This window comes from Bemisia tabaci, chromosome 5 (assembly GCF_918797505.1).
Source record: "Bemisia tabaci chromosome 5, PGI_BMITA_v3".
Taxonomy (NCBI): Eukaryota; Metazoa; Arthropoda; class Insecta; order Hemiptera; family Aleyrodidae; genus Bemisia; species Bemisia tabaci.
Genome location: NC_092797.1, coordinates 19,124,917 through 19,151,857, shown reverse-complemented (window position 1 = coordinate 19,151,857; position 26,941 = coordinate 19,124,917). Strand labels below are relative to the sequence as shown.

Here is a 26,941-nt window from a genome sequence, read left to right as displayed (position 1 = left end):
TTGATATCAAAGCTTGAAACTTTTATTCACAAATAATGGTAACAATTTAGACAATAAATTAAACACAGTACCTAAGATACTAAGTCAATATAAAAGTAACCGGTTGACTCATTTACAAAAATGTACACGTTAACCTAAGACTTGAACGTAACTTAAACTTAACAATTATACTTTACACTAATCAGTTTCCACAGTCAATATATCTAGCTCTGCAATAGAGAAGTGGTAACAGGAAGAAAAAAGTTCGAGAAGTAAAAATCAATGAATAAGGCATCTGTTTTGATCTCGCAACTCATCATTTGCATATTATGGTACTTATGGAACTTATTTAGGGTACACCCATGAATTTGTAAACTTTTCTGTAATTTGCATGCGTTTAATTGTGCCATTGACCAACAAAACGCTATTTCGGTAACTTCAGAGAACTTAAAGGCTTTAAAGCAGTTTTCGTCAACACTGAACACATTTTTGAACATTTTTTTCTAATGAGATATTATTGAAATCCAATTTGACATCTATAGACTTATAATGAAGCAAAATAACGCGAAAGCAAAATAAATAGACGAGAGTAGCTACATCAATATTTCCTCTCAAACCCGCGGTTACACACTTTTTCGAAAAATTTAATCCTCTAATTAATTGCATGTGCTACTAAAATTAGTGAGACAAATCTATTTGCTACATGCGGTAACATTTTTTCAAGAGACATGAGCTGATAGACCATAATTATTTCTGAATTGTTTTTCAAAGTTTTTAGTATTCATCTCATACACCGAATACCAATATGTATTCAAGCAGCGAGCATGATACAATTATTAGTACAATATCATTGAGGTTTTTATTTTAGAAAAAAAGAAAACAAATGAAGCCTTAAAATTAAATGTTGGCCAGTGCTAGAGGTGAGTTACACATGAATCATTTTTAACGCAACAAAATTTAACGAAGGTAGCTATGCACTCTTTGACATTGGAAAATCAGTTCCAAAGCAAGTAATAAAGCTCGTAGATAATATTAATCTATCAGAAAATTATTTATAAAAAATGAAAAAAAAAATAGATTATAAAATCTGGGCCAAACTCTTGATGGTTTACGCAGCCAATCACAAGTTGCGAAACCTAACCTCTAAATTCTTCTTCTTCTGTTGATTTACTGGCTTATATTCCAGATGTGGAACCTACAGCCATCTATATAACCTCTAATTTCGACTGTAAATCGTGAAAATTATATTTTAACCTCAAGCTGTACGCTAGCTCAGCTTCTTTTACGACAGGCTCACTGGCTCAAGCCATTCTCAGTTCCTCGACGGTTCCAACCACTGGTAAGCGATCGAATTACATAGTCGACATTACTGCCGCAACTTTCAGCCCTACGTAAACTGGCCAACAAGATTCGGGCAAAGAAGAAGAATATTTCATACACACACGTGAGCTTTAACCCTCTATATGGAGCCTGTCAATCCAGATTTTCGACGAGAGTGAACCCCAAAGTGGAAAATTAGAAGTGCACAGATACCATTGCCGGATCCAGGAAGTTGGGAACATTGTTTATTTCCCATTTAAACATATGAAAATGTATCGATTCTCTGAAGGGCTAGAGCTCCTACAAGAATCGATATTTCACTCAGGTTTAAATGGAAGAAAGCCAATGTTGCCAATGTGGACTCGCCCGCGGACACATACTAAAAACTTCGAGAGAACAAATTCCATTTTAAGGTTAATAAATTTTATTTCCTCCCACCCTTCAAATAATCTAATTTTAAAGTTGAAACTACGAAACCATATACCTCGGTGTGAATCGTTGCAGGTATCATGTTTCATTTTACTTCTCATGTTGCATTGTGCAGCTAATATTTCTAGAATTTTGCAATAAGAATGTATGTGCCAATATTTTCCTCACGCAGATAAGTGCTTTAATGGATGCGTTAAAAATAGAGGTCCCTCATCTCAAAATGTAGCTTGACTAATCAACGTCGTTGAACAAAATGTTTTACTGTGTTTTTTTATTTTATCTTTTTAAATTATTTTTTTATTATTTGATTAAATTTTACTTTTGGGGGGTAAACATTTCCAATGGCATTGCTTAGAACCTAACAGAGTAGACGCTGGCACTGTGAAACATTACAAGCAAAATGTGTGTTTTCGTAATTTCATCGCCAAATCATGTTTGCTTATTTTTCCTTTCGTTCACAGATACACTGATCCTAAGTGAATATTAGGATTTGCATTGCGCATTTTTGAAAAAAAACATATATACATACTTAATATTAACTTTCGGTCATACATCAATGATCAGCTGAAAGCATTAATACAACTTTGATGATTTAAGATCGATCAGTCTCAATATTATGTACAAGAATTTTACAGTCAAATTCAACTGAGAGAAAAATCTCTAAAACGAGATTGGCAAGAACAACTTAGTCACATATTTACCGAACTAAGGAACCAATAAGGATCAATGAATTGATCAATGTTACAAAATCGGCATTCACACTACAAAGCTTAAAATAAATTAATCTACATAGACTCTCTTAGGAAAGAGATTAAGAGTTTAAACAAATAATAATAGTAAAAAATAAAAATAAAAAAATATGTTAAACATTGCACTACTAACTGGTAAGGCAATATTTTTAAGTTCAATTGTGTCCTATACCTGAACTTTATGGGTTCTAAGGCCTCCAAGAAAAGTGGAGATGTCCCTATCATGCTTCTTTACACCAAAAAACGCGGTGCTTTCAGTTTCACTAAGAAGAGAAACTGAGTGAATTACTGAGCTATGTTAAGTACAAAATTACGTCATAAACGTCGGTGTTTGTGCTCTTGAAACAGTGATACGTATCACAAACAAAAATTGTCCATGAAAAGCTACTAAATTTTTGTGATGTATACTAACAAATAAGAGCTCTAAATGAATTAATTTCCTTTGCAATCAGTATTTGTTTTACAGTAACAAGCATTGATGACTATGCCATAATGTCAACGTATTTGTCTCGAATCGGAGAAACATACTCAACTATCGTTCCTTTAAAATGAAGAAAAGAGCTGATGAATGAATATTACTGTCTGAATATATGGTTTAGCCAATGAAATATTTCTTGGACAATTATTTAGTCTCAAGGTGATCCGTTCCGGAATCTGGCGTGGTCAAACTGGCATGCGAAATATCGCATCAACCAATGTAAAAATCTTGGTAGATGTTGAAATTTTTGCCAAAAAAGGACGATAGACATACTGCGCATTTAGCCTAAAGCATAGATATCTAAACCAAACAATTTGCAAAATTCAGAGAAATGAGAGTAGGATTCTTTTTGATGGAAAAAAAACCCTGCCCTCATTTTACTGAATTTTTCAATATTTTTGGTTGAGAATGAGTTTTCAAGGTCATGCGCAGGGGCTATCGTCCTTTTTGTGGCTAAGATTTCCAAACCCTCCCAGAATTTTTACATAATTAATGTGATATCACACGCTAGTTTGACCACGCCAGAATCCGTGACGAATTGCATCGCTCCTCCTACGAAGACAACAAAAATTTGTTACAAGTCCCTGATAAGATCCATGTGGAATAAAATAGGACTTCAAATTATTGGAGCTAGTATTCCCAAGAACACTCTACACTCTATTTCAGCACACTCCTTTCAAAGTAAGAGCAATCGAGGCTCAATCTTATCCTTTTCGCTCATACTGAACATGAACATGATTCCCAGGGTTCCCAAGTTCTAGGGTTCCCAGGTTCCAGGGCTCCTAGGTTCCAGGGCTCCTAGGCTCCAGGGCTCCTAGGTTCCAGGGCTCCTAGGTTCCAGGATTCCTGGGGTTCCAGGGGTATTCCTAGGTTCCAGGGTTCCCAGGTTCCAGGATTCCCAGGTTCCAGGGTTTCCAGGTTTCAGGGTTTCAAGGTTCCCAGCGACGACGCTTCCATGGTAGACTAGATTTGTCTTCTAACGATGGAATATACAGTTCCAAAGAGGGTGGAGGAATCATCTAATTTGCACTTTCTTCATCATCGACATCACTTGTAACCCGGGGAACGGGCAGGAGGGATAAAAGTTGTGGCATCCAGTGCCGTCGACTCCTGCAATGAGCTGACCCATGTGTGCTGCGAAGTGGTATCTGGAAGTCACTTCCGCAGTTGTGCTGATACTCGTGTCCCTGTGAACAAAAAAAGACCATGAGTCCACAGATTTGAGTCATAATTTTTAGGTCAGTATACGAGTACATTGAAAATGTATCTACGGTTTGTTGCGTAGTTTGACGGCTTAAGATAGTATCAAGAGTGGCGGTAGCCACCCCCGGTCGAGGAAAATGACGTCCTACTAAAGTCCCGATAACAAACGGGTGGCCGACACTCTTAGTCACAGGCAACTCCCTTAACTTGAAAATTGATTCGATTGCCATTCGACTGCAGCCCAAACGACGGCACGGATTCCTACGATCTTGGTATCTACGGACGCATCTCAATTAGGACTACAAAGTGGAAGAGTTTCAATAAGATCCATTGAGTTTTCAAAAAGTTATAAGCACTTAATGACCCAAAACAAGGAAAATTTTACTTTTTACTTTGCCGGGAAATTTGAATTTCAAGAATCCAGGGTACTTAGAAAGTCACTCAAACTCCGCGATAACGGTAAACCTTAGACCCATAAAAGTGGGTACCTAAAGAATCGTCATGTTACCGTGTCCACGGGTTTTTACAGTTTTGTAACATTCCTAGTGATCTTAAAGAGAAATTACGGAAAATACGACTAAACTGCCCGTCATGACCATCTTTAACAACAGATTTCTCGCTTACCCGGCCGCGGATTGTAATGGAGCCTATATAAAGGGCACTCCGTGAAGATGTGAGGATTTCATTTTGCCTCATAAAAAAGCGCTTTATCTCACGGATAATCCAGCATCCGCTTACATCCTTCAAAATTTTAGCTATAATTTTTGAATTTAGAAAAAAACCAGTAATATAATGGTTCAACGCCATTGGTTCATTCTGTTCAGGTTCGTCCGAGTTTCGGGAACGAAATTCCTGTCGTCGTTATCAACCTCCATCTACTGTATTTATTTGTGAATAATGAACAGATGTACTTTAAAAGTTCAATTCATTTTGGATCCTAACTAATATTACACACTTATATTATTACGCCCACTTTTATCCCGATACACTACTTCATTGGTTTCTTAAAAATCTCAAGTATTTCTGGTCGGTCGTTGCCAACCTCTTTAACTAGTTGTGAATAGATTTACCTAATTTGGATAAGAGTTTAATTCTTTGTAGATGCTAACTACTATATTTACATACTCATATAATTACGTCTCACGTGTTCTACTGGAGCCCGATATACTATAACCTTAGTTTCTCTTAAAATTTTCAAGTGGTATCTTTATTTTATTGAACGAAAATGTGACTTTTTAAGTGAGGTTATGTCGTCATGTTTATGTCAGTACCTGACCTAAGCGATAGATGTAATTCAGGTAAATTACGTTAACGAAATTACACCGAAATTTTGCCAAACTCTAAAGAGGAAGCAGCATTTACATCACAGAATGCATGCTCGTGACTAAAGTCTAAAAATTACTGGAATATGAGCCTCGGCCTTCACATGCGACTGTCACTGAACTTAGACCAAAATTTATTCGCTCTATATCTTGCCATCAACCTATGTGCTCTGGAGTGATTATGCTTCTCTGAAGTGTATGTTATTTACATTAAGAACATGTTTCCTTCATGATTTATCTTGGAATCCTCCTATCTCTTCTACCGTTCTTGTTACGCGTGGCTTGCGAACCTGAGTATGTGAGGCACAATTCCATCCCTTTTCGGAACAGTTCAATCATAGGTCAACTTAATGTCACATAATCAAAGGTCTTTGACTGTGAGCATTTGCTCAAATTGGTTTCTTCTGAGTCGCTTTGATTTTGCGTCAGGAGTTGTTAAAAACTTCATTTTGCCCAACAATGTATAACAAGGTCTTTAATGAAAGGTATGTACCCGTTTTATTCTCATAATTTCATAAGTTGATGATAAAAATACAATGAAGGCTTCATTTTCTTGCATAAATTGCTGTGTGAAATGGGTGCGTCCTTCCCTCCTCTATTTAAAAGAGTAACAGAATGTATCGCCCATCTGTTTAGAGGACTTCAGTATTAAGATACGTAGGTACGTGTTCCTGTCTAGTTCCATTGCAATAAGTGTGATTGTGTTAATCAAGGCTAAATACAATTAGACCCCATGGTATCAATGTAATCATAAATGCCTCTCCACTCTTACCAACTAGGTGCGGCATATCCTCCGATCAAGCGATGGAGATTGCCGTCTCAGTAGGTATGAGGGTGAGCCTACGAACTCAGGTATGGTGACCGTAAGTACCGCTTTGGCCTCTCACATTCAGATAAGCCTTTTTTTCTAATGAACTCATGCCAATACTTAGATCTCCAGACTTATTTACTGCATTAAGAACACATAAGATAATAAATTAAATAGGTCAAGTCAGTTGTCAATCTTTATACCAAGTGCAGGTACCAACATAATTTTTTGTCATTGGGTGGACAAAGGACACTAGCTGCAATGCAGCGATTCATAGATTCAATTGTTCCCAACCGATCCGTGATTTGGCATCACTCCTTTGGATAAAAAGATCACGATATTTCCATTATTATTAATTAAAAACATCATTTAATTTGACAACAGTTCTGTGTGCGTTTCCCACTGTCTGAAGTTCAGTAAAAATAAGGACTCAATTGTGGTGGCCACATTCTTCTAGAGTACCTGTATAGCGAGAGTATGGACAGATGTGAAACTCCGAAAATCCATCAGGCCTTCACCGATGCTTCTGCGAATAAAGTTAGGGCCCAGAAATGCAGCCAACCTATGAATTTCAATTATCCAGAAAGATTTACTAATACTATTGTTACGAACCGTCGTTTATTAAGCACGTGTTTGACTCCGTTTTTGCATAAATTTACTCAATTTTCCGGAAGAACGCTCATTTATGTACATTCTTGGGCATCTCGGTTAGAATTGGAACCTGCAGACTGGCAGTGAAATTTTGTGCGTTGGAAGTTGGTTAGAAGGGTGGCTGCACTTTTGGGCCCTAAGCCCTCCATGAAGCGATCTGTCCATACTCTCGCTATACAGGTACTCTACATTCTTCATGATGCAGTTAGAGTTACTTCTCAACCAATGAACACCTGCAGATTCGTTTCGAAATCAGCATTGGTGCGCTCTCTCGCGGCTAACGCCGAAACCCTAGTTTTCACTTTCACTTTTCTCCACCAGTAGCGCTGTGTGAACCCGACGGCACTTATCATCATTGTGGCTTATGGAGAAATCAAGAACTACTTGTGTTTTTTCGACATTTTTAATTCAATCATCATTCATTTTTGCAAATTTTGCTGCAAACGGGTAGTTAAAGCCATAGTGAATCCATTAATGTATCATACTCTTGAATAATATTCCAAAAAGGAAGTAAATTGAGACTTAAACCAAGTGTGAACCGACAAGCATTTCTTATCACGGCGGCTTACGGGAAAAGCAACGACTGCTTGTGTTTTTTCGACATTTTTTAAGTCAATCGATATTAATTTGTGTAAATTTTGCTATAAATAGATGGTCAAAGCCATAATAAATCCATTCATGTATGTTACTCCTGGATTTTATTCATATAGGGATTTAATTTCTGACTTATACAAAGTGTGAACCAAACCGGCATTCTAACATGGTGGCTTATGGAGAAATCAACAACACTGCTTGTGTTTTTTCGACGCTTCGGTTTTGCTAGTTCTTCGTACAGCCAGACCTTTAGGTACTTATTCACCCAAAAACGACCTGATATAAACTACAAAAACCCTCAAAAACATTTTTCGGGCAAAAAATCCGGTCGAGGAAATTGACGTGTCACTTCCTTTTCAAGTATAAGATAGGCAAAAACCTTTGATGAATTCCCAAGGTCCACTAAGACTAATAATCATCAAAAAGTTCAAAAAAAAAAAAAAATAAATCCCTTGCCAAAAATAAATAATAAAAAAAACCGATTTTGAGATAAATCCCGCAAATGAACTTGAAATCACAAAATCGGTCGAGGATGTCAACTAAAACTTTTCCCCCTTTAATTATGAGCTCCGCAAGAAGCGTGACTCGCTTGTACCTTTTCATACACGAGCCGCACGAATTCATCTCTTCTTCTCTCCTCTCCTTCCGTCCATGGACAGAGGTCCAAAATTTTTCGGATTTACTGACGCGACCGGCTGCGGCTCGGTGCGTAAACATGGGTGGATTATACTAAGATCACACATAAGTCAGAGAGAAACACGTACAACCTGTCGACTTAAGTGGGGCTCATTCCGTGAAGGGACTCAACTCCTCCACTATAACAATTCCACTAATAATTTTGCGATTCAGAAATCCCCTCACTTGTCCGGACCTAACGTGTCTGTCGAAATGTCATCCAATGGTACAGATGTATTTTATACTTAACTGATAGAGTGTAAGAACAATTATTACTTACAACCTACCTACCGTCCAAAGCAAATGGTAAGCTCCCTTAAAAAAAAAATCCATGTTTCAGATGAATCATGTTTCGAAAAAGTCTAACATGTGGTTATGGAAAAATGGGTCGACTGGTGAAATTGCAACCGACTTGAAGCCGACATCAGGGATGATAAGAAGGCACCGATTCACTGAGAGCATCGAGCCGCAGCCGGTCGCGTCAGTAAATCCGAAAAATTTTGGACCTCTGTCCATGGACGGAAGGAGAGGAGAGAAGAAGAGATGAATTCGTGCGGCTCGTGTATGAAAAGGTACAAGCGAGTCACGCTTCTTGCGGAGCTCATAATTAAAGGGGGAAAAGTTTTAGTTGACATCCTCGACCGATTTTGTGATTTCAAGTTCATTTGCGGGATTTATCTCAAAATCGGTTTTTTTTATTATTTATTTTTGGCAAGGGATTTATTTTTTTTTTTTTTTGAACTTTTTGATGATTATTAGTCTTAGTGGACCTTGGGAATTCATCAAAGGTTTTTGCCTATCTTATACTTGAAAAGGAAGTGACACGTCAATTTCCTCGACCGGATTTTTTGCCCGAAAAATGTTTTTGAGGGTTTTTGTAGTTTTTATCCTCACTGAATTTTCGTTTGGTGCCATAACGCTTCAATACATTAGAGTGCACTTTCCTCATTTTCAAAACGCACATCCAGTCAGAAAACTTCGCAGCAAAATATTACGTAGTTTTCTACCTCTTTACAAATATACCGTAATTTAGTTCAACAATTTTGGTAGAATTGCAGACTACATTATGCGGCCATTAATTTCTCGTCTAACAGAAAATAATCAAGTGTAAGTGAACATGTTTGGTCACGTCTAATGGCATGTTTTATTGTTTTTTTTTTTTATTTAGAAAAGGAATAGGTTTCAATCGTTAAACAATTACTCAAAATGGACTGAGTTAAGCAGAAAGGAACCAACCCACATTTTGGAAAAAATTGAGTTATGAGTGGTTTTGAACTCAACCACTGCTCCACTATCTATCGCCAAAAATTCAAAGTTTTTGTTGGAGCAAATTTTGCAGAAATTGAACTGGAAGTTTATCTTTTACATTGAGTCTTATGCAGGAGCCAAACTTTAAACCTCTTTTTCTCGGTTCGATCCCGGTGTGGCTTGGTTCCTTTCTGTTTAACTCCGTCCAAATATTTCGCTGACATTCCATCTACACGCGGTATTTTTTGCTCTGCATAAAACTGGATGCAATCGAAAGAAATGTAGAGAAAAAGTGAGCTTCCAGGCAAAGAAAAATACCTAATGATAATTAATTTGTCTCTGGACAAGGAATATTGAATTGTGTCTTACAATTTACATTTTTAATCGGTGTATGGTTCCAGTTTTGGATCTTACCGCTCAAAAATTTAACAGACTTGGAAAATATCGAGTGTACGTAGCAATCATTCCTTCGGAGACACCGCACGCAGCATTTTTTAATGATAACATTAGCACAAGTTCAAAGATAAGTCCGTAAGATAAAGTCATTATTGTTACACTGGCAAGTGATTTTTTAGCTTTCCAGCTCTCTTTTACATACTTATTAGGAGAGGCAGATCTACCAAGCAAATGGGGTAAAAACGAATTAGGAGAGGAATCGGAGTTTGACAGCTCACCTCCATCCTGACAACGTTCGACTAAACTCATTTCCTCATGAAAAAATAGGAGGATTATCCACGGTGCTCAAGCGTGGTGGCTCATTAGGTGCCGCGGTGGTTAAAATAAAGGTAAATCGAATTTATCAAGCTCTGATCAAATGGTTCATGAATACGGGGTGGAAGCACCGGAGAGAAAAAGAAAAACTCCTCTGTTCGGGGATGAAATGATGCAAAAATCCAAAGTGGGAGGCGAGGGGGCGGGTTGGAGCGAACTAATATGAATGCAAATAAGGAGCTCATAATGAGGTCCTTAAAAGTTAAAGACGCCGCTGATTTAAAAAAACGCTCGGCGCAAAGGCAAAGGTAAGGGCACAGATTTGTACATCGGCGGAACAATCCATTACTCAAATAAGGTAAGTCTCTTGTCAAATGTGACACTGTAAATCTCGCTGCTTGATTTACTTATCCCGCGAAACGGAACATAATGCAAGAGCTGAAGCGTCTATGTAAATCATTGCCGATCCGCGCCCCTCCCTTGTCTCGTGCGCCCCTCGCGCCCTTCCCGCAATATTGAGTGCCGCATCTTTTAATATATTCGTCTCGATCCCGGAGCCGAAATCCAAGATTTACACTTGCAGCCTTGTCCGCCCGCCAGTCACAATGCTTGTCCCTATTATTATTTAGATGAGGAATTTGAATTATATTTTCTGCGTAAGTAAGTGTGCGCCCATGAATTTACTCCCGATGCGCGGCGCTCTTTTCGCCGTACTTTCCATTAAACTTTCGGAGCCGCTCGGGAAGGAAATCGTGCGAGTGGGGGCGTTAGTTATGAGTAAATGAACTGCTTCCTCTTCAAGAGCTCGAGATGTAGGGTGGTAGGGTTACAGGATGTACACATATTTTTGGAGACATCTTTCCCTCTGAGAGGAGGGACAGCAGTAGCCTATACGGAAAATAATCATAACAATCCTAACTATATACCTAGCTAATTTTGGCGCCGGATAATAGAGTAGTTGCGCAAGCCAGAGGTATTTTTAAGTCAGCTTAAAGTGTAGTTGGATCAACCATACCTCGAGCTGGTGCCCTCACAGTCAGTCCAAGATGAAGATGGATTAATTATACCGTTGGCTGGTGCCTTTACACTTATCTATCTAGTGCAACTACTCTTATGGCTGGCGCCAAAATCAACTGGAAGTGTAGTTGAGACTGTGATCCTTTTTTTTTTCAGTGTAGCCAGGATTTTTTTTATGCGACGAAAAATATTCTCAACAATAAGAATTCAAAGATATATAAGAATGTAAAAATGAAAAAAATCGGGTACCCACATACTAACAGCGAATCGTCACCTCCCGGCCACAGTATTACAAGTGCCATGCGACGTTTCAAAATTTCCGGCGTAATTTTGTTTTTTTACGCAGAAATTTTTGGTCGAATCGGTTTAAAAATTTCACTGAATTTTATCGACAGCGCGTATAACATTCAGTGAAATTTTTGGACAGCTTTGTTGAACAATTTTTCTGTGAAAAAATAAAACGGCGATGGAAATTTTGAAACGTCGTATTGAGTTTAAGGTACCTTGGCCGGTGGGTGCCCAAGTTAGCTTTTGATATGGCCGTTTAGCCCGTTTTACGAATTAAAAATAATGTTAAAGATTACGAGGCCCCTGACTGCATATAATTTCCGGGGAATCTAGTAACCAGTAACATTCTCGTAGTGAACATGGTCTATCAAAATTTTAAAACGACGTTTCAAACCGGAAGCCAAGGTCTGTACCGCACGCGACGCGACTTTTAATTTGCTGAACAGTGTTGTCGAGTTCTCTGGAATTACACGCATAATGTGGTGTGCGTGAGAGTATCAGCATCATATCCGTAGTTGCGATATACACTGCTGCATCAAGGAAAAACTCTTTCGGAGCTTTGAAACGTTGCCAAATTCAGTTTAAAAAAATACGAATTACAGGGAAAATTACTGCAAGGAATAATCATTGATTTTACGGACGATTCTATACGTAATTTTAAAAATAGGATCTGAAAAGTTAAAGAAAAAATATTCATAATGTGCAGCAAAATTAGAGATTCGATTGCAGAAAATTTGGGAACGTTCAAATGAGGGTTACTTTTCATGGAATTTATGTTGGTGACATAATTCATTTCCCCCAGGATGAGATCTTTAGAACTGAGATAAACAAATATTACAGCAAAATGAGGTAAAATCACTGTCTATTTTACTGATTATTAAGTTTGCCAGAAAAGTTTTTCCTTAAGAAATCATATTTTGTTCACTTGTAAAAATGAAAATTTTTTGAAAATAAGTTTAATGCATGTAATTAAAGACCAAATATGCATCATCCCTGCGTATTGGTTTCTACTTATCAGAGTCAACAGACTTAATTCACGAAGATGTGTTTAGAGGGTCGAGAAGTTCAGTAAATCTTCCACCCTCGGAATGAAAACGTATTATGCTTACAGCTCTTCACCTTAAACAAGCTATTTTTCATTTAAAAGGCAGAAGACACGAACTTTACAATATTTTATTCAAATGCCGCGCTCATACGAGCAGTAGAAAGGCTCTTACACATGATTCATACCGCTGTGAGAATGTCATAAATTACCTTTCTTCTCCTCGTGCGAGCGCTGCTACTCCTTCCCCCGTTTTGACTTTCCTTTTATCTTTTTTCGCAAAAAGCAATTAAATGTCAAAAAAATTGAAATGAATTATGATGATCCGAGCGTATGCATTGGGAGATATCGGGGACATTAAAGTTCATTTTCTATATCCCTATATTCATCCGTTTAAGTGAATTGTGACTCAAGAGGGTTACCTCCTGCCCTCCTTCTTCATTCTGGGGTTCCGTGATAAAAAGCTTGAGGGGCAAGTGGTGTACGTTCACCTCTAGTATTACGACTACCATTTTTTACTACATATTTTCATGTTTTTCCGAAGCAAATACGATGTCTTGAATTGTAAAATTATATATGCCCAAGTACATTGCAAATAATGTTTGCGTAGCAAGAATAGTTGATACCTAACAGATGAAAAACGAAATGGAAAAATAAGAAAAGAAATGCACGAATAATACTAGAGCAAGATGATTGGATTATATCGTAAGTAAATTAATAGAGGCCGTAAAGGGACGGTACTCAAGAACTTTGTAAATGATAATTTGATGGTACAGACATACTTCGAATGGATACATTAAAAATTGCTCAGAATCTGTCGATATAAATTAATGCACTAAATGAATGAGATCAATTTAGCTCTGTTTGTCAAAAAATAAATAATTTATGGTTAGATCATTCAATAAATTATAGCTAGGAATTTAAGAATCAACCCCCAGAACGCTGTAATTATCCCCAAAAACAGGTTGGCCGTCAGATATTTACCTAATTAAGGACAAAAGAGATCTCTCTGCTTCTGACAAGGTCTCCTTGTGTGGCGATGCATTCAGCTCACAGATCAGTTTCGGTAAACATGAAGTCTTGATTGTATGGACTAGCCTTTGCCGAACATTGAAGGATTTACCTGTAACAAACAGTTTTTACGTGAGATAACGTGATCATGTTCATCATCAACATGCGTTTAAAATACATACAGAACTACAGAATTACAGTTTAAAAATGAATATGTTTAATATTTTTAAGTTACTAAAATTAAAATCAAACATGTTCTTTACTGTTCTTTTCAGGAACAGTACAAGCCCTTTGCAGTGCTTCTGAAATTATTTAACTTCGTACACCATGCGGAAAAAAATAGGATAGTCGTCCACTGGCTGGTTGTGACGAAAATCTTATTCCTCCACGTGCATTTACAGAAAATAAAACGATTCAAATGCATATTAGACTCTGAAAAAATTTTAAAAAAAAAAGTGTTAGATTTTTTTGGTAAAAATTCTAACAGAGCCCTCACATTTTTAAACTGATAAATAAGGCCAAATTTGCAGAATCTGAACAGCATGGCAACGCTTACAAGTTGTTGTCACGATTAATGGCTCAGTTGTTGCTAAAATATCAGTCGGATTGTAAATTTGCAGGCATGTCATTGAAAAAATTAAAAATAAACAAAAACAGCTCAAGCGGTTTTAAAGTTCAGCCATTGACCGATCTAAATACCCAGACAGGTGGGCCTAATAAGGTCAGGTCGTCTGAGGTCTGATCGACCGGAGAAGAAGGCAGAGAGCAACACGAATCTAAATTGGGGGAGAGGAGCCTCGCTGAGGTGCCAATCTTGGTGAAAAAAATCGCGAGATTCCAATTTAAACAACACGGATCATGCATGTCGGTCAAGCAACAGTGCCCTGGCCGTGCTAAACTGGTTGTCTGCTCTTAGATTGAATGGGTGACGAAATCGATGGAGTAATAATTTTTAACTACGACTCCGCCGTGACCGGTAGGTATCTCCTTCGCACCGACCGTGTTTTATTTCATTATTTGTCAAGGCGCGCGGCGCGGGCACGCCTGATGACGAAACGATTCGATCCACACCCGCGAATCTTGCCGTGCTCTATTGGTCGACGAATTCTGCTCGACATTTTTAGCGTTCTTCGCTCAATTTTAATGTGGGGAATATTAGAGTACCTATATTGAGAGAGTATGGCCTCTGGTGTTACCACCTCTGATTGACTCAGACAGCTTAGGCTGAATGGAGCCCTTGGGACCCGAAAATGGCGGACGCCATAAATTAATGTAATGCAAAATGACTTAAAATGTAGTTTTCTTTGCTTATCGTAACGAGAAAACCAACATGCACTATTGCGACTTCTTTACATATTTTTAAGGCTAATCGTGTGCAATTTTTGAGAAAAATTATCTCAAATATAGTAAGGTTGGCAGCAAGTGCGGTTGATGAAAACCGTCAAAAGTTGGCAATGACCCCCCTCTCATCCGCAAAAACCAAAACAAAGCACCGCCATTTTTGGGTTCTAAGCCTCTCCATGGGGCCCAGTGGCCATACTCTCTCAATATAGGTACACTAGGGAATATCCGTCGACACAACTCATAATATTCGGTGGGGACCATTTGGACCGTGTTAAGGAGGAGAAAGAACCAATCCACATCAGCTATTGTTACATTTAACTTGGTGGTTTAATTTTTTACATGGAAACGGCTGTGCGGATTTTTGTGAAAATTTCAGTGAATTTTCTGCAGAGTACGAAGCAAATTCCTTAAAATTTTCAAAGAGATTTGCACTAATGTTCTCTCGTAAAAAATTAAATCACTCACTTAAACTTGGCAATAGCTGATGTGGCTTGCTTCGTTTCAGCTAAACAAGGTCGAATTTTAGCATGCCTCGGTCAATTTTAATAATGCAAATATCCACCAACAAAACATAATTCTTAGATAGAGGGAAAATTTGGTTTCAGCTCCTACAATGGGCCCAAAGAAAGCCGTCCCTATATTACGTAACGCATTGGGGGGGGGTGTATGTGTGATACGAGGAGAGCGGTACACCATTTTATTTTTACGTGTTAAAGGATAGGGACCTTCGTTCCAAAAGCTTAAAAGGGCTGAAATTCACTTCGAACCAAGATAGTGCCGTTAATCTCATGATTCCCACAAGTTGGCAACATTGCGTTCCGTCTAATCAAATACATGCAACTTCAATTATACTTAATCGATATTTATCAAAACAAGCAGTTTTATACGCAGAATCGATGCTTGCAATATATTTAAATGGAGGGAGAAACAGCACAATCGACTTCCGGGAATTGCGACTGTCTAATGCTGATCTCGAAGTCTCTGCTCCTAAAAAAAACTTCGCGATTGAACCATCGCTTACTATTGACTAATCACATATTTGATATCCATTAGGTGTTATTAAAGAAGACTGCCAGCGTGAGCTGCCTAGTTTTTCGCACAGGTTTATACGTGGAGGCATAGTTTTTATCAAACTTTCGGTGAATATGAGGAACCCTTGTCATGTCAGGGTTCATTCTCAGTGCCTTCTTTAAAGGTGTGCAGAATTTCACAAGCACTTGCTCAAAATGTATTAAGATACTTGAAACTAATTTACGAATGGACAACGTCTATCATGATAACCAGATAACATCAGAAAACTATAGCTGAGGATGATTTTAAACCCGCTTAAAAGCCTATTTCTCTCCGTTAAAAATCTGATGAATAGTAAAAATATTTAGGGTGCAAAAATTATGGGCTTGAAATTTGTATTTTATTTCATACTTGTCTATACCAAGTCTATGTCACTTTATTTCCACACGCTGAACATTACCTGTGTGATCGTGTAAGGAAAACATTTCCCGAAAGCACGATTCCCTCAAAATTTACATGAAGCTAAGCGGAAAAAGTACTCAGTAGAGGATGTGCGAATAATTTTGCATCGCATTAAACGACTCTGATCATTCACGTTCATTTCCAGTTATGAATCTGCTTCCCTGAGATTTTGTGAATCGCTTAAATGTTGAGTTACGGTCGGTTGTAGTATGCAAAAGAGTCTATTTCACCTTGAATTTGGAGACGCTCTAGATTTATGTCATTTAGGTTAATTATGGAGGGCTGTTGGGAGCATAATTTAAAATGACCGAGTTATTGAATTCGATCAGTAATCAGTATGCTCTCATCCTGGGTAGAGTTCCCGGCAAAAGTAATTATGGTCATTCTCCCAACTCAATCGTATAATTAATTCGCGTAATGGGGAATCAATTATGCAAGCACACATCATCTATGGGTAAGTTGTTTATCATGCACATCAACGCTTAAATTAGCGTCTTATGGGTACATTCATAATTTATTTCTCCTCGGCGGAGCACTGTATATTCTGAGTTTCATCTACAGTTCCTGACCAAAAAATTAAGAAAGTCATATAGCAATGAGGGCTACGAAGCATGAAAAAAGTATGATAATATCAACTATAATCTCGGCTGATTTTGACACGAGCCAGAAGTGTAATTGTACCGGCCAGAGGTATGGTAGATTCAACTACATTTTTAACTGACTCGACCAACTATACCGATGGCTAATGCAACTACACTTCAGGGTGGCGTCAAAATCAGCCAGGATGATAGTTGAAATAACTATCATATTTTTTTCCGTTGGGGCTACGTGTACTAAATGTACGAGTTCGGCATTATTTCTTTAAAAACAGAGAATCTCCGTTTAATATATTCTATCGTTGTCGTTCTCTATTTTTTGCAAATTCCCCCTTTTCTCTCTTCCTATTTCTTACTGCCTACCCCTTTTTTTGATGTTTGATAATTATGTCATAGTAAATGGATCTCTTCTCTCCAAGGGTCTTAATGACTTTCTTTTGTTAGGGCACCTTCAAATAAGTGTATTTACCTATACTAATAAAAATATTTGTATTCTTCTGTTTATTTTGGTTATTATAGGAAGTGAAACACAATCCGACACAAAGTTTGTGTTGATTTTGGTACACAATGCGGTAAATTTAACGCAGAAAAGAATGGAGGGACTGGGAAACTCCAGTTCAGAGTCAACCAAAGGCTTGGGTTTTTTGTGTTTTACTTCTCGTATTAACCTAACTTCTGTGTTGAGTTTTCTCGCTGTGTATCTTCCTTTTTAATTCTACCGTAATTTGTTCTATTCACAGGTCGTAGATGAAAATATGACTGCCATATAGAGGGAATTGAGTTCTTCCTCTTTATCCCCTCCTCCCTTGTTCCTAAATTTTCAGCTAAAGTTGATTGAATGAGTAAAATCACTCAATGGGCTCTCAAACTTTGTGACTGAGCACTTGCGTCAAAATTCGTAAAGTTTGCGACATGCAAGTTGGGATTAGGGAGATAGTGGGCATCAAGAGGTTAATGAGGTGTGTGGCTCGTATTTTAGGTTCCAGATGAAACCTGTTTATGGACTATTCTTCTAGAATACCTCCAGCCAGCCCATACAAAAAGGACTGGAGTTGACCTTACGATGACATCAATAACAGTCATAGAGTACCTGCCTAGCGCCACGGGATATCTCATTCCAAATATGACCACGCTCACTTTTTTGATCGTGACCTGAAGCTCATCTCGAGTGGTTTACGCCATCACCTTGCGAAACAAATTTGTCTACACTTCTGACACGCATTTTTATAACTAAAAGTCGATACGTTATTTAGATGTATGTTTTGTTATGTATGTTAGATAATTACAGAAGAATTCACCTCTCAATTTAAGACGCATTGTATGGGAAGATATGATTTATTCTTGTTTACTTTCAGTCTTTCCAATAAAAAGTTCATCATTAAAAATATAAATAATCAGGATTATAATCCATGCATGTAACTTTTAGTCGATTGGTTGGTTGTTATTGAAGACCAAAAACTACTTTTCCCCAAAAAGATTACTTCTCCTCTAAAGATCCTAAAGACTCTTCTCCTAAAAAGATTCCTATTCTTCGCAAACTTTACTTTTCTTTAAAATTATTTTTGATTTTCTACATAGTTTTTGAAGTATAGATTGAAACGCGACATGCATAGGAATAAAGTGAGCCCTGCTTTAGTTGGTTACGCAAACGATGGCTAGTCGAATAATGGCTTACGTATCTTTAAAAACTCATAAAACCAAACAGGAGAGTTGAAAACCGAGGCTCGCGAGGAAAATAAATCGAAGGAGCTATTATAGAGAGCGAGAGAGAAAAAAAAAATATGTGGCTTAGGACTGGTCGAGCTAATGAAAAGAGTTCCATAGAATAGCGGGTGACCTTGAATGTTAGTTGAATATGTATTTCTCCGTCGCTAGAGTCGGATCTATCTCCAGTATACATTTCCGTCACTAAAATTATCAAAGCACTCTTTCACGCAAGTTCAAGTTCAAGCGTTGCACCTAGAATTCGGTTGTAATCATGGAATTTAGATTTCAAGCACGGTTATGATTGAATTGCAGGCTGAAATTTAGGAACTAACATCCACAATTTAAATTATTTCCATTCACAGACACCTTGCGATAAATCCGTTCATTCCGCAAGTATTTTAACCATTGAAAAGCTCTGTCCCAATTTCCTAATTGACTTCCTTTATTTCTGAAGGAACACTGATGAACTTTTATTTTTAAAATCATATTTGTTTTTTTAACTACAAGAGGCTGCTTTGCATTCTCTAAATTTTTTTAAAATACTTGCTTCGATTATGAAGGCAGGATATTTTCAAGGTACAGGATTAAGAGAAAATGAAGCGCAGTGGATGACGCATTTTTATAGTGCTCTGAATTTCGCATTCACGTTTCCTTCTTACAAAAATATAGTATTCTTATCGTTACACGTGTGTGTTCTCATGACGTATTTCAATAAAATGTGGCTTCTTGGGATCTACTTTTCTCAGCTTCATTTAACTGTTTATCTGACGCCACCACTTCAAACGACAAAAATAGGATTCTGAAACAATAGCTGTGAAAAAAATCGAGATAACCACTATTTTTAAGAGCTAGCCTGCAGGAAAAAAGAATACTAAGAACGTTCTGGAAATCAAACATGAAAGATTTGATACCTGAGCTCTAAAATCCTAACCAAACATAACACTCAGTGATGGCGCCAGGGTGAGCTCTCCACGCTAAAGAATAATTATGTATTTGAAATTTGCCAGGAAGGAGGCGATTCATCCTCAAAAATTCCAAAGGCTACTGAGATGGACAAAGACCGTTCAAGAAAAGGTCAAATTTGAAGAGAAGAGCGCCAAAATTTATAGGGCAGTACCTAATGAACACCACCTACAAATCATAGGTGAACTTGCAGGCCCTTTTTTACACCAGCATTGTATGTGTTATCTTTCTATCATAAAAAATATGTTTCTTAACGAAGAACTCTCTCTGATTCTCCAAAAATCTTAAGATGAACATAAATTCGAAGGGTAATTAGTTAATACTCATAATATTGGATCTCGAGGTTGTACGCAACTTTTAAAATTAAAGCGAAGCTTTTCATGATGGGAGTTTCGAAATATGTACGAGATATTCTGTGTGTCTTGCATGAGAAGTTCACCGATAGATTCATTGAGTACGCGCCTGCGATTTGTACATTATTATGTTCTGAACGGGTAAATATAAGTCGTCAAAGCTTTTTTAAAATTTAGAGAATTCAGAAGCAATTTAATGAAGTACACTTTTCCCCGTGCAATTTTTCTTTCCTTTGACAGAAATGAATTGTAAGGCCTTTTTGGTGAGTTTAAGAAAACTATAAGAAAACTTGTAAGCAATGAGGCGGGTGTGGGTCGAAGACCCACCGTTGTTGCGAATGACAAGAAAGTTGGAAAATCTCGTCAAGCTCTTGAGAATAACGAATAGAACAGACTCAACTAAATTAAATGGCGGAAGGTGCTAGTTGCTTGACCGGATTTTGTCCGTACACCCTTCCTTGTTGTCAAATTAGACAGAAACGTTTTTTTTTATTTTTTAGGCCCGATACTAACTTAGTAGATACTGATGAAAATGTTGAAATTGTAGTGTGAATTGACAGCTTACTCATGCATTTTCCATTAAAACCTGATCTGCCAACGACGCAAAGGAACAAGATTCTATTCTTAACACTTAATAAATCACTGCCAACGTTGCGTCTGCGATATTACATTGGTCAGTATATGAGGTAAGGTTCTGGAATTTTCGATTTTCAGTTTGATGCATTTATTCCCCATCTGCGGTCATTTTTTTCTCCTGGGTGATTCTGATGACTAACATCTGAAAGACCTGGTCACTTTTTAAAACAGAGGGATATTGAAGAGATTGCACAATACTTTTTGTTAAGGTTTGGAAGCTTATTCTTCTCGTCGAATACTTTCAGCATACTTTGTCGCTGCATGGTTGTGAGCCGTCAAAGATGTTCCCATCCCTATGGAACATTATTACATAATATGCACCTACAAGCTAAGGAAAGCCATTTTCCTGTTCAGTTCCACACGTGAAGCAGGCGTGGCTTTTAGGCAGCAAAAAAGTGACGTTTTTCACCTCAGTATAATTTTTCTTGTATTCCTTTTATGTACGTTTCTTATTCCCTGAGTTGGCGTTGTTACGTATTTCTAATCCCGTTAGAAAATTAGTTACTGAAACTTAATTTGTTTTAATTGTAGAGTTTTCCCCAAATTTTTTGCACGGATCGTGCCAAATTGACATTTTCTAATTTATTTTCCTCATTTGAAAGATATTTCTAAGGTCATTTACACGTCGAATGAAATGATCGGTTAAAGCAAGTTTGGTTTTTATGTGAATTCGCACTGCGACGAGTATAGCTGTCTTCGTACTTCAATGGTGCGTGTTACAACCACTGAAAACCAGTACAATAAAAAGGGATAACAGATTATTATCTTTGCTTTCTTTGATATTTTGTTTTCAAGAGTATTACATAACGTAAAACGGGAGCAAGGGGCAGCATTCCTACATTCTATCTTTAATGTTCCTCACAAACTCTTGAATTAACACCATATTCGTTGCGTAACTTTCTTTCAGCTTTCTTTGCAGAAGACAAAAGATCCAATAATAAGAAACCAAACAACCTCTCCTTGAAAGATCCTCTTGCTCTAAAAGAGATTTTAACCAATGGGACCAAACACAACACACAACCTCACATGTCATCAATAATAACAGAGCACATTTATCCACATATCATTTAAATGAGTGTGTCTGTGTGGCTACCAATCCAGGGCCGGATTAAGGGGGTGGCCACATGGACTGCGGCCCATGGCGGGAAATATAGGGGGCGGCAAATGTTGTATTTCTTTCAAATGTAGGTATCAAGAAAACAATCTGAAGCAGAAAAAAAATTACGAACGAGAAAAGGCGGAAAAAGCTCTAATTTCCTGAGAGTTATAGTATATAGTAATTTCTAATTTGTTCGTCTTTCGGTGATACAAGAGACAGAAGTTGAGAGAGAATCCAAACACGCAATTTGGCCCGGAGCGACGCGGCGCAGAGAGCAATGATGGCGAGAACTTGAGATGGAAAGGAGAAGCCCTCGGAGCGCCGGTCGGCATGGAACACATATTAGCGCCTACAAGACTCCATGAATACTTCACGCATTGCATCAAACGTAGTGCGGCCAGCAGCGATCGGCGCGTGAAACGCATAGCGCCTACAAGACTGCATGAATACTTCACGCGTTGCGCCTTTCACAGTGCGTGCACGCCGTGCAGCAGCGGTCGGCGTGTCACGCATAGCGCATACAAAACTGTAGGAATATTTCAATACTTCATGCATTGCGCCATACACAGTGCAGTTGGCGCGGTGGTGGAAATTAAAAATATGAAACCACATTCATGTTTATTCTTTCATAATTTTTTCGTTCTTTTCTTATAAATGAACGGTCTCGTTCACACAGAGATAGGTTTACGGAACTTAATTTTCGCGCAAAGTTCCGTGAACTTTTGCTAGTGTTGACAGGGCTTTCACCAAAAATGTGCCCAACGCGAGTAAACGCGTCTTATGTACCCCTCCTCCTCCGGCACGTTCACTTGATGGTTTGTATCGGTGTTTCAAAACGAATGAGAAGGGGCGGCAAAATAAAGGCGGCCCATGGGTGGCAAGTAGGTGTTAAAAATGCACGCAGGTTCGGAAAAGAAAAATAAAGAGGAGATAATAAATTATTTTTCTTAAAAATTAACTGTGGAGTGTCAGACTATCCAGATTACTCAAACCTACATTCTTCATTTGGCAGCCACAGTTGGAACGGGGAATTTTTTGGGAGGATCGGAAAGGCACATCATTAAGGGGTCTGGAGGGTGTATCAAACAGAAAATCCAACAAAAGGGGTTGGGGGGGGGGGGTCCATAAGGCTCCAAAAAGAGGTCCTCGAGCCCTTCCTGGAAATTTGTTTAAAACATAGACGCCTTGAGCAGCCATTGCCGCAAAATGCATTTCAATAAAATTTTAAGGATAACAAAATGTCACTCTCTTAAATCGAAACATTCCTCCCATTTTTTTCAGGCGAGTTTTTTTGAGGTAAGGAGCTAATCCTCCCTTCCCTCATCCCTTCCTAGCCTCTCCGGTCGTCAGATAACAAAAATGCAGTGGCCAGTCTTGCAATTTGGCAACACTGTTTCCCCCTAATTTAAATGTATTCTAAACAATCGATTTTAGGAGAGGCAGCCTGTTTCACTCAGAATCGATATATTTAATGGATTTAAACGGAGTGCTTACAGTGTTGCCAACTCGCTGGATTCGCCACCACAGATATGTCACTTCTTCATTTCGGAAAAACTCCCTAAATTTCCTGGGGGAGATTGAAGGGACTATTGGCACGGTAGCCTCCCTGTCTCCTTGGCCCCAGATTCCACATATGTCAAAATCAAACACTGGAAAAAAACCACATTGGATCTAGAGTCCAGATCTTAAAAACATCGACAAGAAAAAATACTATTGATTCAATCAGAATCTAGCTTAAATCAAGGACCAAGCCTCTTAATTTAAGCGGATTTCGTTTTGATTCAAGCAAAAATCCGATTGAACCAAGAGTATTTTTTCTTGTCACTGTTTTCAACAGTCTGGACTCTAGATCCAATGTGTTTCTTTTTTCCAGCGAATTTCAAGATTTTAAATCCTTGGAAAAGTCTAATTACGGCGCCAAAACCCGGTGAGGCCAACGGTAACAGTCGGAAGTGACACTGCGATGAGCTATAGTCGACAGGCGCCTAATTTACTTGTCACGGCCGGGTCTGGGGCCGCGGCCGCTGAATCATCAGGACGTAACTATACTTCGCTATGAGCCCTGTGCTCCATATAAGTCAATGCTTTCCTGGGCTCAACTTCATAGGTACAGTTACGTCTTTTTGTCGGCCAAGCTACGAAATGTGTTTTTGGTTTCGTCTCTGATTGTGAGACGTTCCCGCGACGTCTGTGACTCGGCTCGCGACGTGGCTCCCTTCCGCAATTGCTGATTGTCTAATCAGCCACTGATTCACGCTCAGTTGAGCAAAACCGACTCAAATTTTACTTTCTTCTGTGCTTGCACTTCCGTTCCTTTGGTTTCCCTCCGCAATTAATAGACTTTACTTTATTACTTGGGCGAAATTTTAAAGTTGTGCTTGCCACTGTAGTACTGTGGCAAGCACGCCGTATAAACTATTGAATGTTGCCAAATCGCTTTTGATGAAATACGAATTTTGTGGATATTTTCTTTTCAAATTTTTGTATGATATTCGCAATTGATGTAAAGCATTTGCAAATTTTAAGGCAATACATTTATATGTGGTCAGATTTGAGGACCTTATTTTCCAAAAGGAGATCTTTAACTTTTTTCAAAAACTAAAATTACATTTTTCTCCAACCGAAATGTTTTTTAATTCCGAAGCTTCTGGACCCATGTATCCTCCAAGTTTTGAGCTTGAATTGGGTCAAAATTACACCAAACTTTATAGATTTTATTCCCTTGTGCATTTGCAAAAAGTTAAGGAAGAGTTTCTTCTGGAAGATAAGGTCCCTTTTCAGATATCTAGTCTCAAATAACGGACGCTCCTTAGCTATATATAAACATTTTATCGAGAGAAATATGGTAACTAATACCTGGAAGGAACCTAGTAAGGTCATCGAATTTATCATCATGGTTCCGATATTTGCTCAACAGACGTATTGATGACATCACTTCTAATCTAATTGCAATTTCCGCAGAATTAATTGAGTGAGAAACTAACTATTGATGGTACGAATGTAGTGGTCTGTAAATAAGCGCGTGCTTGAAGCCTTAGAGGTAAGTTTATTGCTGAATCAAAACCAACAACATGAAAAATAAATTGCACGTACGACCAATAGATAACTTCGATCAAAAAAAAATCAAAGACATTCTTCGGTTCCGGACAGAATTATTCTGTACTAACAATAAGTACCTTTCATTATACCAGTGAAAGTAAAGTGCCAGCATAAGGTCTACTTTCTGAGCTTAATTCAATGGACCTAGGTTCCTTGGGCCTATAGCAATTAATAGACGTTACTTTATTACTTGGGCGAAATTTTAAAGTTGTGCTTGCCACTGTAGTACTGTGGCAAGCACGCCGTATAAACTATTGAATGTTGCCAAATCGCTTTTGATGAAATACGAATTTTGTGGATATTTTCTTTTCAAATTTTTGTATGATATTCGCAATTGATGTAAAGCATTTGCAAATTTTAAGGCAATACATTTATATGTGGTCAGATTTGAGGACCTTATTTTCCAAAAGGAGATCTTTAACTTTTTTCAAAAACTAAAATTACATTTTTCTCCAACCGAAATGTTTTTTAATTCCGAAGCTTCTGGACCCATGTATCCTCCAAGTTTTGAGCTTGAATTGGGTCAAAATTACACCAAACTTTATAGATTTTATTCCCTTGTGCATTTGCAAAAAGTTAAGGAAGAGTTTCTTCTGGAAGATAAGGTCCCTTTTCAGATATCTAGTCTCAAATAACGGACGCTCCTTAGCTATATATAAACATTTTATCGAGAGAAATATGGTAACTAATACCTGGAAGGAACCTAGTAAGGTCATCGAATTTATCATCATGGTTCCGATATTTGCTCAACAGACGTATTGATGACATCACTTCTAATCTAATTGCAATTTCCGCAGAATTAATTGAGTGAGAAACTAACTATTGATGGTACGAATGTAGTGGTCTGTAAATAAGCGCGTGCTTGAAGCCTTAGAGGTAAGTTTATTGCTGAATCAAAACCAACAACATGAAAAATAAATTGCACGTACGACCAATAGATAACTTCGATCAAAAAAAAATCAAAGACATTCTTCGGTTCCGGACAGAATTATTCTGTACTAACAATAAGTACCTTTCATTATACCAGTGAAAGTAAAGTGCCAGCATAAGGTCTACTTTCTGAGCTTAATTCAATGGACCTAGGTTCCTTGGGCCTATAGATTACTAAAAAAATCAATTGCACTTCAGATAGATGTTGCATGGTATGGAATGCATCGTTGGCCTCTCAGACAGTCTATGTACCAGTTCTTTATAACATCTGAACCTCATTTTCATGAGAGATGTTAAGCTTCATATATCTGATGGAAATAATCACAACGAATGAGAAACTTGCACTCAGCACTGTATTCAGCTTCCCATTTGCACTGAAAATCGAGTCATTCTTCGTAAAAACGGAGCATAAGCTTTGAAATGCCCCTCAGATTGTGCCAAGATTTTCATAATATGTAGCAAACAAAACAAACATGAACGCAGTAATTATTTCCAGAAATAGATAAGTGAAAGTATGAAAATTTGTAAGGGTAAAATGCTAGTCTGGTTTGTACATTGATTATCTGCAAACGATGCACCAAGTTGTATCACTGAGAAAAAGTACGCTAACCCCAACTATTAGTCTACTTGATTTTTCACACAGTGATACCATTTAGTGAAAATAACCAGAATTATGGGAGTATTCAACAGAGCTCAATTGATACTAGCCATAATATGATAAATGCTACCTCCGAGTCTGGTGTTCCTTACCATACTCGTATCGCTGTGTCAGAGTATGGTAAAATCTACCATAATTTTTTTTTTTTCAGTGGCACAATTCAGGCAGCATTGCAACGCTTATACGTTGTTTCTACACAGAATGACTCAATTTCGTTATTTCCTTTGTATTACAAAAACTTCTTACTATTGAGACTCCACTGTAGAAAACTTACTCGTTTCATAAACCTTAGTTTTTCCTACGATTCTCCTCATCAGCGCCGAAGGAAAAAAGTTAGGCCTTGGTTGATATCGACACTCCTTGGGGGGGGAACTGTTCACTGCCGGGCACACTTTTCCCGCCGGTGGCGTCCGCCAAAATCGTCGCACTTTCAGACTTCCCATGCGCGGCGGAAACCGTCCTGAAGCGGTCGTACACATGACTCAAAATCAGGTTGAACTCACTGGTGAGCACGAAGAAGAGCACGACCACTAACACAATCCTGAACACCGACTCCAT

At 38.1% G+C, this 26,941-nt stretch overlaps 1 protein-coding gene across 1 annotated transcript; it reads right to left on the bottom strand.

The window, feature by feature from the left end:
- Positions 1-26,941, bottom strand: geko. Its single transcript, XM_072300642.1, has 3 exons — positions 26,776-26,941; positions 13,499-13,637; positions 1-4,142 (listed from the first exon to the last, which is right to left on the bottom strand). The coding sequence occupies exons 1-3, from the start codon at positions 26,939-26,941 to the stop codon at positions 3,971-3,973; spliced, it is 477 nt and encodes a 158-aa protein (XP_072156743.1). The 3' UTR covers positions 1-3,970.